At 36.3% G+C, this 14043-nt stretch overlaps 2 protein-coding genes across 2 annotated transcripts; both read left to right on the forward strand.

Moving 5' to 3' along the window:
* The first annotated feature begins 5300 nt into the window (after positions 1 to 5300).
* LOC110681753 lies at positions 5301 to 6056 on the forward strand. The gene has a single exon (XM_021857878.1). It carries the CDS (start codon positions 5301 to 5303, stop codon positions 6054 to 6056), a length of 756 nt encoding a protein of 251 aa, XP_021713570.1.
* A 2617-nt stretch (positions 6057 to 8673) lies between these two features.
* On the forward strand, positions 8674 to 9834 carry LOC110681754 (uncharacterized mitochondrial protein AtMg00810-like). Its single transcript, XM_021857879.1, has one exon. It carries the CDS (start codon positions 8674 to 8676, stop codon positions 9832 to 9834), a length of 1161 nt encoding a protein of 386 aa, XP_021713571.1.
* The last annotated feature ends 4209 nt before the right edge of the window (positions 9835 to 14043 follow it).

Below are 14043 nucleotides of genomic sequence, written 5' to 3' on the forward strand. Positions count from 1 at the left end.
TAAAAGAAACAAGCATACAAACTGGTGAAAGAACAGAGGAGAAGGCCTTGAAAACCTCAACGGCAGCAACCCCACACAACACCGCGAACACCCGTCCACGACAACACAAGAACCCCTCACTGAACCAAACCTTGGATACGCGAGGAAACCCTAACCTTAACTTCACCTTTACCGTCGGAAACTAATTAACGGAATTCCTTTCGACGGTGGCGTTAAAGCTAGCCTTTGGTTCTTGATTTGTAGAAGCAAGCCGGAAAACACTCGACGGTGAACCACTCACACGCAACCACGTCCGAAGAGGACCCCTGATTCTACACCAACTGACCAAAAAAACGAAAATTAAAAACTAGAACAGAAAATTAAAGCAAAAAGTGAAAGAGATGGCAGGGCTAGGCTCGCCGGCGACGCCTAGGCGGAGCGCTCCAATCGCCGGCGAGCAGGGGCTGAGAAATCGAAGGGTTGTGGAGGCGGTGGAAGATAAGAATGGGGGTTAAAGAGAGAAAGGGTCGAGAGAAAAGTATTTCTTTATAGAGTTTAGTACGGAGTATTGTATTATATGGATGTTCGACGTGTGACAGTGTAAGTTATGGTGAAATAGGAATTTGAAAATGGAGTTGTTGATATGTAATTGATATGGAGTATTATTGTTTTATAAAAGTTTCACAATGTCAGTATTAGCCTCTATAGTTTAGTACTGAAGTCTTTTTTTTAACAAGCATCTAAACAATATATTTAAATGGTTATTGGTCGACGTTTCATGCATCTTATATTCTTATGGCTTTGCCACTGTTAAAACCCATTGTAGTCCACTTATGAGTGTCTCACATTGGAGAAAAAGGAGATGTGGTTCCACTTTATAAGGTAGAGGAATAACTCCTACTATTGCCAATTGGTATTAGTATGGAAGCTCTAAAGCCTTGTTTGTGGACCAAACTCTCCTCCTTCTTGTTCGGGTTGCCCAGGCCCATTTCATATTGTCATTATGTCTTCGATTGAGCTCCTATCCATACACATTTTAACTAGAAGTTTTTATTATTGGATTAAGGGCCAATCAGTTAGGTGTTTCATTTTTGGAAACTTTATAGACGTTTTTAATATCTATTACAATTCGATATGTGTTGGTTTTAGGTTCTATAAATTAACCTAGAGAAAATATTCCAATTGTACAAAAACGAATAATATTGGTTAGAATTAATGAGGAAATGATATTTCAACATTTTCAATGTTTTTCAAAAAAACAAGACATTGTATAGCACTCGTACAGTCGTACTACCATAAGATCGATGTACTTATACATAGTAGTAATAATTCTTAACCCACGGATACATGCGAGATGTGCCTAACCAATCTCCAATCTCTATCAAACATTAAAGTGGGACCCACCCATGAGATCTTGTGAAGGTTGTGATTGGGATCTAGACAGATTACGACATTAGCATAATATTGTATGTGTACTTAGGAAGTACGACTGTACGAGTAGTATAAACTATAAATGATCATTTGTTTAATACTTCCTCGTTTCTTTTTTACTTGACCTTATCACACTTGTTAATGTAAAATTTTAATTATCAATAACTTTAATTCTCCATAAGTAATAAATTATAAAACTTATATATTAATATCACTTATTGAGACGAATTAAAAAAGATTCAACAACGGAGGAAGTATTAGGTTTAGTACAGTGATGGGCAATATGAAAAATATGAGATGGTGAGTAACGTACGGAATGTCATACATGTGATATCAAAATCCTACAGTATTTTTTTTTGTTTTTGTGAGGTGTTGTTTGGTTGTTATGGGAATTTACTTCCCAAAGGAATTTGTATTTCATAAGAATTAAATTCTTACTTCAAATTCATGGAAATTGCTTAAAATTGTTTGGTTAACATGAAAGAAGTTGCAAATTATGGGAATTTTGACTTACCTGGGGGGTTGGGTAATCAACTTCCCATGTTTGTAGGAAGTCACAATTTCCTTGAATTTACAATTCCCTCATTTCCACTTTTTATTGTCAACCAAACAACTCACTCATTTTCAAATTCCCATGATTTTTGACTTCCTCCATTTTCTTTGTGTAACCAAACAACCCCTGAGTAGTTGAAAACTAGCACTTGAATTGCTCAACTTAGGGCGTGTTCCGCAAAATATAGCTGTGAAAGTAGCTGTAGCTGTGGAGGTAGCTGTTAGCTGTGTAGGTAGCTGTTAGCTGTCAACAAGTTGTTAGCTGTGAAGATAAATAATTTAGATATGAGTGTTCGGTAAAGTAGTGGTTGACTAGCTGTTACATATAAAAATCAATATTTTATTTTTAAAACTATAGATTAAATTTTCAACAACTACTTGAAAAGCTACCTCTAATTTCAAAAGCTAATGTTTCTAACTTTTCACAAAAGCTACCTCCACCACTAAAAGCTACCCTAACCACTACTTTGCCAAACACTCACATTTTTTGTTGAGTAGTGGTTTGACTTGGTCAAACCACTAAAAGCTACCTAAAAGCTACTCAAAAGCTAACGCCGAACACGCCCTTATTAGTGACCTCGGATTTTATAGTACTAGTATATCAATCACGGCTTCTTAAATGACATCTTAAATGATTGATTTAAAACATTTCTAAAAAAAACAAATGATACCGTAGAAAAATTATGAAAAAATTGTTAAAAAAATCCTTTTAAAAGCATAATTTTGTGAAAACAAAACTTTTTAAAAGTTTTTTGGTTAAAAAAAACCACTACGTTCTTTTTTTTTTTTTTTTTTTTTTTTACGAGAGGAAACTTATTTCCCTAATACCCTCTAATTAATATAACTAGTCTTAAACCAATGTGATGCACGAATGTTTATTGTATTGTAATTTTTTATTTTTTTTTAAAAAAAACATTAATAAAATAATGTGGGATTTCAACAAACATTATACATAATGGGTTCATATATATATATATATATATATATATATATATATATATATATATATATATATATATATATATTGTCTTGATATATTTAACTGAGATATTATTTCATAATCGAGAACAGTGCGTTTCTGGTGCGGTCAGCCGCACCATGCGGCAGGGTGCCAAATCAGCAAATGACAAAGTAACCCCCAGACAAAGTAACCCTTAGACAAAAGTAACCCTTGACTGACCTAGTAACCCATAGTAACCCCTGACCTAGTAACCCCTAACCGACCTAATAACCCCCGGCCTAGTAACCCCTGACCGACCAAGTAACCCCCAACCTAGTAACCCCTGACCGACCAAGTAACCCCCGACCTAGTAACCCCCGGTACTGCCCTACGCCACCAACAACCACGCCACCACCACAATTCACCGAACCCACAACCAAACCACACCCAAACCTTACCCACCACAAGATCCCTATCCAATCATACCCACCCAAACACACCCACACCACGACAACCATACACAGAAAACACCCGGAAAAAAAAAATTAAAAATCGTTTAAAAAAAATTAAATGAACAAATACCTTAAAATTTAATAATAGCTTCAAATTTCACTATAAACATGGTTTAAAAGGCCAAATTCGGCCATCAGGGCTGAATTTAGCCTTAAAAAACCTCTAGCTTGTAGGAGAATGAGAAAGTGGCAGAATGGGTGGAGAATTAATGAGAAACCTCTACCTGAATTTGGGAAGGAGGAGAGAGAAATTGGGAAGGAGGAGAGAGAAAATGGGTGGAGAATTAATGGTGATGCATGATGCGTGGGTAAAGAGGAGTGAGAGAGGAGAGAGAGAAGATTTGTAAATAAAAAAAATTATGGCTGGCCGTACAGTGTGGCCAGCACATACGAAACTTTGTGAATCGAGAATAGTACTCTTGATATTGTCTTCCATAAATCTCACACAGATTTAATTTGGGCTAAAAAGATGTACTCCGTATATAAAAAAAAAATACAACAAATCTTAATGAAAATTAACACTAGATTTCTGGTTTCAAAAAAAAAAAATAATAATAACATTAGATTTCTCATCATTTTTTAGGAGTAAAGGAATAAACGATCAATAATCCTTCAAATCCAAAACTAAAACATTGTCAACAAAGTTTAAGAATATATACCAACTTTAAGAAGAAAAATTGAAAAGAAGGAAACCTGAGAAGTAGTTCAAATGGTAAATACTAAGCGGCCGTCAGTCTGTCACAACCAACTTGCAACTATTGGAATAATTCCCTAGAATAAAATGAACTAATCATTAGGATCTGAATACAATATTGAAAGAGAAAACATCATGAACTTACATAAAACTGATGGGAAGAAACTTAATTGAAGACAAATTTGACTAAATTTCAACTTTAATTTTCATGAGCAAAAAATATAATTTGAAATTTAAATTGGGAACGCAAGGAACATGGCCTATTTGCGACCACCTGTTGGGCTATATGGAATGCACGCAACAAATGGTTGTTCGAAGATGAAGCATGTGACCCAAATAAAGCTGTGGAGTATGTCATTAAACTCACGAAAGAGCTCCAAAAAGATGAAGTGGTGGTGCTGGGTGGGAGGTCGGCGAGACAGAAATGGAAAGCTCCAATTGCGGGGTTGCACAAGATGAATATTGATGCGGGGGTGGAGGAGGGGGTAGGTTCGATGGCTGGAGCTATTGTGAGAAATGACAGGGGAAGGGTCGAACTTGCTGCTGCTTGGCGCTTTAGGATAGGTGGGAGCCATTAATAGCAGAAGCAAAGGCCTTGTTGCTGGGTTTGAGAGTGGCTGTCGACTGTGGCTATCGCAGGTTGGTGGTGGCCTGGAGACCGATTGCCTTGAGCTAGTGAACGCGGTACGATCGCAAGAGAAGGGGTGAAGTAGTTTTTACCTTATTTTGGATGATATCTATAATGTCTGTTCTTTTCTAGAGTATGTAGCTTGGAGTTTCATTCTATAGAAATATGTATAGTTTTTGTATAATATGTGTATAGCTATACTTAGTGCAGGAGTAGTTTTTATTTTTGTCTGTTTCTTTCCTTGACAGCAGCCATGAGCTGTAGCTTTGTCTTGTAGTGATCAAGGTGTGTATATATATTAATGAGAAGCAGATCTTTCTAGGGTTGAGAGCCCCGAAAATTATTCTTCCGCCTCCATTCACTAACAAAACATTCTTGCTGAACACACAAAACCAAATACACTCTGATTTTCTTCATGGTATCAGAGCTCACCAGGTTGTGAGATTGAACAAAATCGAAGCTTTCTGAAATAGAAAGTTTGAATCTTTAGCCAATCACTGAACCGTATATCAAAGTTTTAATCTTTGATCTTAAAAGTTTAAATTCCTAAAATAGAAACACATAATGGCGGTTAAGCAAGTTGTTCCTTATGCTGATCCTTATTATTTGGGAAGCTCGGATAACTCGAACACACCATTAGGAACGATTGTCTTCAATGGAAAGAACTATGTCAACTGGAGCAGAAGTATGAGGATGGCTCTAGGGGAAAAGAACAAACTTGGATTCATCGAGGGTAAGATATCTAAACCAAATGTTTCTTCTGATGATTATAATCAGTGGATAAGGAATGATTGCATGATTAGATGTTGGTTATCTGCTAGTGTAACACCACAATTTGCTGAACAAATGTTGATAGTGAACTCAGCTAGAGAGTTTTGGACTGAATTAGCTGAGAGATTAGGGCAGTCAAATGCTCCTCAGATCTATATGCTTAGGAAAGAATTGAATGGGTTGAAACAGAACAACATGAGTGTTTCAGAATATTTTGGGAAGCTTAAGGCTGGATGGGATCAGCTTAGTAGTCTGGAAGGAATGCCTGAATGCACATGTGATATTTTTAATAAATGCACATGTAATGTAATGAAGAAGCTGTTGGAAAGAGAAGAGAAGAAGAAAGTGATGGATTTTTTGATGGGATTGAATGTTGGTTATGATAACCAGAAAGAAAACATCATAGGCATGGATCCATTGCCTAGTGTTAATAGAGCACATCAGATGGTTTTACAAGTTGAAAAGCAGAAGGAAATATCAGGTTTGGATGAAATAGGATCAGAAGCAAGTGCTTTACTAGTTGCTAAGCCATTCCATGGAAATAGGTAGAACAACAATCAGAATCACAGGAATAATTATCAGAATGGTAATTATTAGAGAAGAGAGACCAAGGAAGAAAAGGAAAAGAAGTGGTGTGAAAACTGCAAAATGAAGGGACATACAATAGATGGATGCTTCAAGATTTATGGTTATCCAGATTGGTTTAAGAACAAACCAAAGGGAAAGACAGGAGTGAAATATGCTGCAAATGTGTCTGGAACAGGACAGTGCATTGAGGATGATCCTCTTGAATCATCTGAACAAGGACAGTTGAGCAATAGTGAGAAACCAGATTCTGAGATGATGAATGCAGTGGTGCAGCAGGTATTGAAGGTGATGAATTAGAAGCAGCAAGGTCAGGCAAGCAGTTCAAGTAATGCAGTGAGTATGAGCAATTTTACAGGTATTGTTTCAACCTTAAATGCTTGTGCACTTTATGAGAATGTGGATAAAAGTTGTTGGTTGATAGACTCAGGAGCATCTGATCACATGGCTAGTGATAGGAAATTATTTTGTGACATAAGAAATTTAAGAAAGCATGTTAGTGTTGGAATGCCTGATGGAACAATTAGAAATGTGAAAGAAATGGGAACTGTGAAATTGAATGAACATATAATTCTTAGAAATGTGCTACATATACCTGAGTTCAAGCATAATTTATTGTCAGTGAGTAAGTTGATGGAGCAAACAAAATTGAAGGTGATGTTCACTGATTATGGGTGTCTATTTCAGGACCCTTCTAGTAGAGAGGTAGTTGGATATGGAGAGAAGAGTGGAGGACTTTACAAGCTAAAGCTGGACAAGAGGTCTGAGAGAACTGAAGAAAGAAGAAATGGAGCAGAGAAGGAGTAGAATAAGGCTAATGTAATGGCTTGTAAGAAAGTTTTGAGTAGCAAATCTAGAGGAAATTTAGATTTATTACATGCAAGATTAGGACATACTTCTTTATCCAAGATGAAACATTTGGGTATTTGTGATTGTAATGGGGTTTCTGAATATTTTTGTGATACATGTTGTTTGGCAAAACACCACAAATTACCTTTTAATTCAAGTTCTTCAATTGCAAATGCTATCTTTGATTTGGTTCATATGGATTTGTGGGGACCATATAGAACTAAGAATGTCACAGGGGCAAGTTATTTCCTCACAATCTTGGATGATTATTCAAGAGTGACTTGGACTTATTTGGTGTCAAATAAGGAACAGGTTAGACAGGCGCTGAAAATGTTCATTGAATATGTGCAGAATCATTTTAATACTTCTATTAAAGTAATAAGAAGTGACAATGGGACTGAAATATTTCAGTTTCAGTCAGAGTGTTCCACAATAATGAAAGAAAAGGGAATTTTGCATCAAAGGAGTGTTGCAGGAAACCCTCAGAAGAATGGGAGAGTTGAAAGAAAACATAGGCATTTGATAGAGACAGCCAGGGCAATTAGAATACATGTTGGGTTACCCAAGAATATGTGGGGAGAGTGTGTGCTAGCAGCAACTCATATCATCAACTTGTTGCCTAGTGCAGTATTAAAATGGGAGATACCTTTTGAGAGACTGATGAAGAGAAAGGCAAGATATGAACATCTGAAAGTGATAGGGTGCCTATGCTATGCTAGTAACATGCATAGAAAAGGGGATAAATTTGTTGCTAAGGCAACTAGATGTGTTCTGATTGGATATCCTAGTGATCAAAAGGGATACAAAGTATTTGATCTAGAGTCAAAACAGATATTTGTATCTAGAGATGTAAGTTTCAAGGAAAATATTTTTCCTTCTTGTAAGCAAAGTGACAAAGAAAATGCTGAAATTCCTAGAAGCATTGATATGAATTTTGAGACATCAGATGTCTACTGACAATATTTTGCAAGAAATTCCTTTAAGAGAAGAGGAAGAGCAAGCTGAAGTTGTGCCTGAAGTGCAACATGAGGTGTTAGAGCAAGGGATTCAGATCCTAGAAAAAGACATAAATGAAGAGATGGGAGATCAAGAGCAGGATGATCATAGAGATCATGAACAGAACATGGAACAAGAAGCTTTAAGAAGATCTGTGAGGGATAGAAGAGCACCTTCAAAATTTAAGGGTTTTGAATGTGATAAAAGGCTGCAACAATTCAATTATATAAATCAAGAAGCTGAGCCAAGAAATGTCAATCTAGTGCATATTACTCTTGATAACAAGGAGTACTATACACCAAATTACATTGTGTCCCTTAACAATGTGATGAAGATAGATCAACCAAACACATACAGAGAAGCTTCAAAGGATCCAAGATGGGTCAAAGCAATGCAAGAAGAGTTACAGGCAATAGAAAACAATGGAACATGGGAGATAGTTGACTTGCCAAAGGGAAAGAAAGCCATTGATAGTAAACGGGTTTATGTTGTGAAATTGGATCCAAATGGGAAGATTGTGAGACTGAAGGCAAGGTTAGTTTCCAGAGGAGATAGACAAGTGGCAGGGAAGGATTACAAGGCCACATTCTCACCAGTGGCTAATTTTGCAAGTGTATGACTTATAATTGCACTAGCAACAACAAGAAACTGGAATTTACATCAATTGGATGTAAATAATGCATTTTTGCATGGATACTTAGAAGAAGAAGTATATTTGAAGATACCAGAAGGATATATGAATGGAACAAAGGATAAAGTATGCAAATTAAGGGAGAGTTTGTATGGTTTGAAGCAAGCTTCAAGGCAATGGAATATTGAACTCAAATCATTTTTGATAGAAAATGGTTTCAAGCAGTGCAGAAGAGATTACTCCTTGTTTTTGAGGACAGAAAATGGTAAAACTTGTATCATCTTAGTGTATGTTGATGATTTGATTATCACTGGTGATGATGAAGAAACAATTGCTTCCATGAAAAGCAAACTGGATAGTGCCTTTACTATAAAGGATTTGGGATTCTTGAGGTATTTTTTGGGAATTGATATAGCTAGAGGTGAAGGAGGTACAATGATCAACCAAAGAAAATATGCTCTGGACATTGTCAGAGATAGTGGAATGGAAGGATGTACACCATGTACGTTTCCTTTTCCAAAGGGAGTTAAGTTATCAACAGAAACAGGAGAATTGCTTGAGGATCCTGAGAGTTATAGAAGATTGGTGGGAAGGCTGCTATATTTGAACATGTCAAGACCTGATTTGTTCTTCTCAGTTCAACAACTAAGTCAGTATTTGAGTTGTCCTAGAAAGCCACATATGCAGGCTGCTCTGCATGTTGTGAAATACATTAAAGGAACGGTTGATCTAGGATTATTTTATCCTAGTAACACTGATCATACATTGTCAGCCTATAGTGATGCAGACTGGGGAAGTTGTATATTTAGTGGAAGATCTTTGACTGGATTTTGTGTATTCTTGGGAGGTGCTTTGGTTTCGTGGAAAACGAAGAAGAAAAAGGTAGTCTCAAAATCATCTTGTGAAGCAGAGTTTCGAAGTATGTCACAAACCACAAGTGAGATAGCATGGATAGTTGGTTTATTTGAAGATTTGGGACAGGATTTTCCTCTTCCTGTCACCTTATTTTGTGATAATAAATCAGCAGAGTATATTGCACATAATCCAGCACTCCATGACAGAACAAAGCATCTCAAATTAGACTGCTATTATATTCGAGATAATATTGAAGATGGTACCATTACTACCTGTCATGTTAAATCTTCTCTTCAGTTGGCTGACATTCTCACTAAATCCCTTCCTGCACATCAACATTGGTTTATATCGTCCAAGTTAGGACTTGCTACTTTGTCCCAAGTCCAACTTGAAGGGGGGGGGGGGGTGTAGAAATATGTATAGTTTTTGTATAATATGTGTATAGCTATACTTAGTGCAGGAGTAGTTTTTATTTTTGTCTGTTTCTTTCCTTGACAGTAGCCATGAGCTGTAGCTTTGTCTTGTAGTGATCAAGGTGTGTATATATTAATGAGAAGCAGATCTTTCTAGGGTTGAGAGCCCCAGAAATTATTCTTCCGCCTCCATTCACTAACAAAACATTCTTGCTGAACACACAAAACCAAATACACTCTGATTTTCTTCCCATTCATAGGGAGGGTAATAAGGTTGCACATGAGTTGGCTTATTGTCTTCCATGTGATACTAGTTGTCGTTTTTGGTTTAGTAATTTTCCAGATTGTATTGTTCCTATTGGAGTTTGATTTCCCTATGAATGAAAATTGTGTGGCTTATGGCCTTCCATAAAAAAAAAATAAGAAAAGGATGTGAGGAAAAGGATTAAAAGAAGATAGGAAAACTACCCTCATGAAACAACATGATACTATGATAGAAAGAACTATTTTTTTAAAGGTAAATTGGGAAAAAAAAACAAAGGTAAAAAATGAAATGTAAATATGGCCCCGTGGCACTCTAATTTGTTTGCAAAAGTTCATGTTAGTATTTAGGCCCGTGCATTGCACGGGTTAATCTTGTTAGTTAGATTTTATCGGAAACAATATATTTCAAATACGAAATACCACATTGTCAACACCAAACATATCTATACTATATATTAAAAGGCGTTTCTAAAAAGTTTCTACGCCACGTAGACCCCGTCACTCATTAAACTCCTTATTATGCCACGTCATCCACTCAATTTTTTAATATGCCACATTATCCACACTACCAACAATATTTAATGTTGCCTCAACTATATTGAAAAAAATATTTGGATGAAAAGGTTCGAACCCTTAACCTCTTTGAAGAAATGTTATTGTTTAACAATCTAGGCGAATTGTTAATTATGCTTTAATGTTTCACACTAAATACTCTTTTACTATAAATATATTGAATATACATACACACTACTCCCTCCCTTTCAATTTGTTAGTCCCATATACTAATTTGCGCGTTTCAAAAAGATCTACCCATATTAAATGTATTCCACTTTTAACTTAGTTTTTATTTCCTATTTTATACCTAATAAATTCTGATTGGTTAAATTAATTGATTGTGAATTAGGGGGTGTTTGGTTCGCGGATTAGGTATAAGGTATGGGTTTAGAATGACCAAAACCCATACCATATGTTTGGTTGTCAAAAATATGATTTTTAAACCCATACCTCAAACCCATGAGGTATGGGGTTTGGAAACCTTGGGGGGGTGGGTGGGTGGGTTTGGCTCATTCCATTCACTTAGGTATCAAATACATTAAATTAAGGGATGATATTTTATTCCAGAATTAAACCAAACACATGGTATTAAGTATCAAGTTCCAACCTGATACCACCTTAACCCTATTCCTGATTCCAAACCTATTCCTCTTTGCGAACCAAACGCCCCCTTAATGACATAACTCTAAGAAAAGAAATTACTCCATTGATTTATGAAATTATGGCTAATGCTTTCCTAAAAAAATAAAAAAAAAAAATTAAATAAGGCAAAACTATTTATGAATTGTTTTTTATTTTATTATTAGATTCCAAATATTCTCCTTTTCTTATTTTATGTGATTGATTTCATATGAGACTATCATATTGAAACAGAGGAATATTCTTAAAAATTAGCACTTGCACAACTATAAAAGTAGTATCTCGGGGCAACGCCCGAACTACTCACTAGTTGCAAAATAAAAAGTGCCCCTACTCAATTACTCAACTCCCTTTCACCATGATTAATCAAATAAGATGCATGAGACAAATTAAAAATTAGACAATATTGGTCTAATACTCCGTGCAAAAAAAAAGAGATATGTATAGGCACACAAAAAATGGCATTATAACAGGTGGTAAACAAGCAGTCAACCAAGCATTGATATGGCTCACCTCACCAGGCTCCCCTGAATGAATTAACTTATCTAAACAACGCGATCAGTTATATCATCTTTCTTTTGATTGGTATAATTCTCCCTCTTTTGATTTTATTAATTAATGTTGCATGTGTGTTAGTTGTTTTTTTTGTCGATTTCGGTTCTTATTTGCATGATTTTGGTCCGTGTCTAAGTGTTGTACTACCTCCGTTAATAGTTATGTGCAACTTTTGCCATTTTTGTCCGCTCGGGGTTATGTGCAACTTTCTATTTTCTTTCTATTTTGAGTAAAAAAAAAGTGGCAAAATTACAATTTTACCCTTAATTTTAATTGTTTTATTTTTTAATCAATACCATTATAATATCCTAAACTAAATTAACCTAAACTAATCAGATTCACCTAATCTAATTGTTCCCTCCTTTTATCTTCCAATTCCACTTCTCTCTCTTCATTCACACAACTTCCCAACTACCCAAATTAATTGTGATGTTTCGTTCTACCTATATCTTCTGGATACTTCATAAGATGAACCCTAGTTCATCTTCTGGGTTTTTCTCTCTCCTCTATTCTTCTGATTTTCTCTATTTTTCACTCCAAATCTACTCTCCTCTTCTCGTTTCTTTCTCAATCAAATTCCCTCCTTAAAAATGTTGAACTTAGATCCTCTTAAGGATGCTTACATGGCTACGAATGACAAGGGAGAGGAGAATTTGATCCTCAATTTTATGCACTGCTTCGAGGTTGGATCTTCTTTTCCTCGTGAATTTTACGAGTCTACTGAGACGGGTGCGTACTGCTCTTTGTACACTTATAGAGCCCTTGGTCAAGTCCTCAAAAGCCTCGATGAGGAATAAAATGCGAAGAAAGAGGAGGGTGTTGGTGAGTCCCGTCGTAAATCGCTTGATTTCTCAGAGATGGCTGTAGATCTGGCTGCTGAGCAAGGTGACGGCAGTGTTGTTGTGCCCTCTAAGCCTAGATCTAAGAGGGAAAGGCCACCCCCTCGAGTTAAGGCCACCAGGAAGGTCGCGCGTGTTACCCTGAGAAGGATGCGTGGCCTCCCTGACTATGAGTTGATTGTGTTGTCTTCTGATGAGGAGCCTAATGAGGAACCTCCAGCCAAGAAACCAGAAGTGCCTTCTTGTTCTGTTCCGGTTGTGACGTGCTATGTGAGGCGGATGAACCCTACGGTTCAACACTCTGAGTAGCTGCACTCGTAACGCTTCCTAACCCTAACTTATTTAATTTTTGTTATTGAGTCCCATTTTTAAGTTGATTGTGTATGCTTGTGACATGATTTGTTTATGGTGGTTGTGTTATGCACATATACTCCGAATTTAATTATGTTGTGGTGGCTTTGTTGTGTTGTGATGTTGTATGTGGTGTTTGTGATTATGTCCTTTAATAATTGGAAATTTTGATGGACATGGTGTTGGTTTTCCTGTCCTATTATTGTTGGATTTTTTGATGGATATGTTTTTGGTGCTTATGTCCTGTTTATGTTGGATATTATGATGGATATGGGTTTCTTGGTTCTGTCCTTTTTATGTTGGATATTATGATGGATTTGGGTTTGGTGCTTCTGTCCTTTTTATGCTTGGATATTATGATGGATTTGGGTTTGGTGCTTCTGTCCTTTTTATGCTTGGATATTATGATGGATATGGGTTTGGTGCTTCTGTCCTTTTTATGTTGGATATTATGTTGGATAGGTTTTAGTGCTTCTATCCTATTAATGTTGGATATTATGTTGGCTATTGATGCATTTTAAGAGTTGGATAATGATGCATTTTATGAGTTGGATATTATGTTGGATATTATGTTGGATATGGTTGATGTTGTAATCATGGCATATGGCATATGGGAATTTGGTTGTTGAATGATGATCCTTTATGATGGTTTCTTGATTTGGGTGTTTGGGTTGTTGTGTGAAAAATGTTATCAATGATCATTGTGTAGAGAACATTTTCTAATGGAGTTCCCTGCACATGCCCCTTTTTGTTATTGTTTAACAGTCCCCATTTGCGCTGCTCTAGACTATTTGTGTTGTGTGTTGAATCCAAATGATGAAGGGACTCCTATGAAATACTATTTGAACAATGGTATAGCTCCACCAATCACTATATTGTGATTGATGTTGAGGTAACCATGTTTGAAAGGTTGTGTTTAAAAAAAAATTGATCTCCTGATGGATTCATGTGATTAAGTACTTCCACTTACTTGATAAAATGGCTACAAAAAGCCTCTTACAAAT

Source organism: Chenopodium quinoa, unplaced genomic scaffold (genome assembly GCF_001683475.1).
Source record: "Chenopodium quinoa cultivar QQ74 unplaced genomic scaffold, ASM168347v1, whole genome shotgun sequence".
NCBI classification, from domain to species: domain Eukaryota; kingdom Viridiplantae; phylum Streptophyta; class Magnoliopsida; order Caryophyllales; family Amaranthaceae; genus Chenopodium; species Chenopodium quinoa.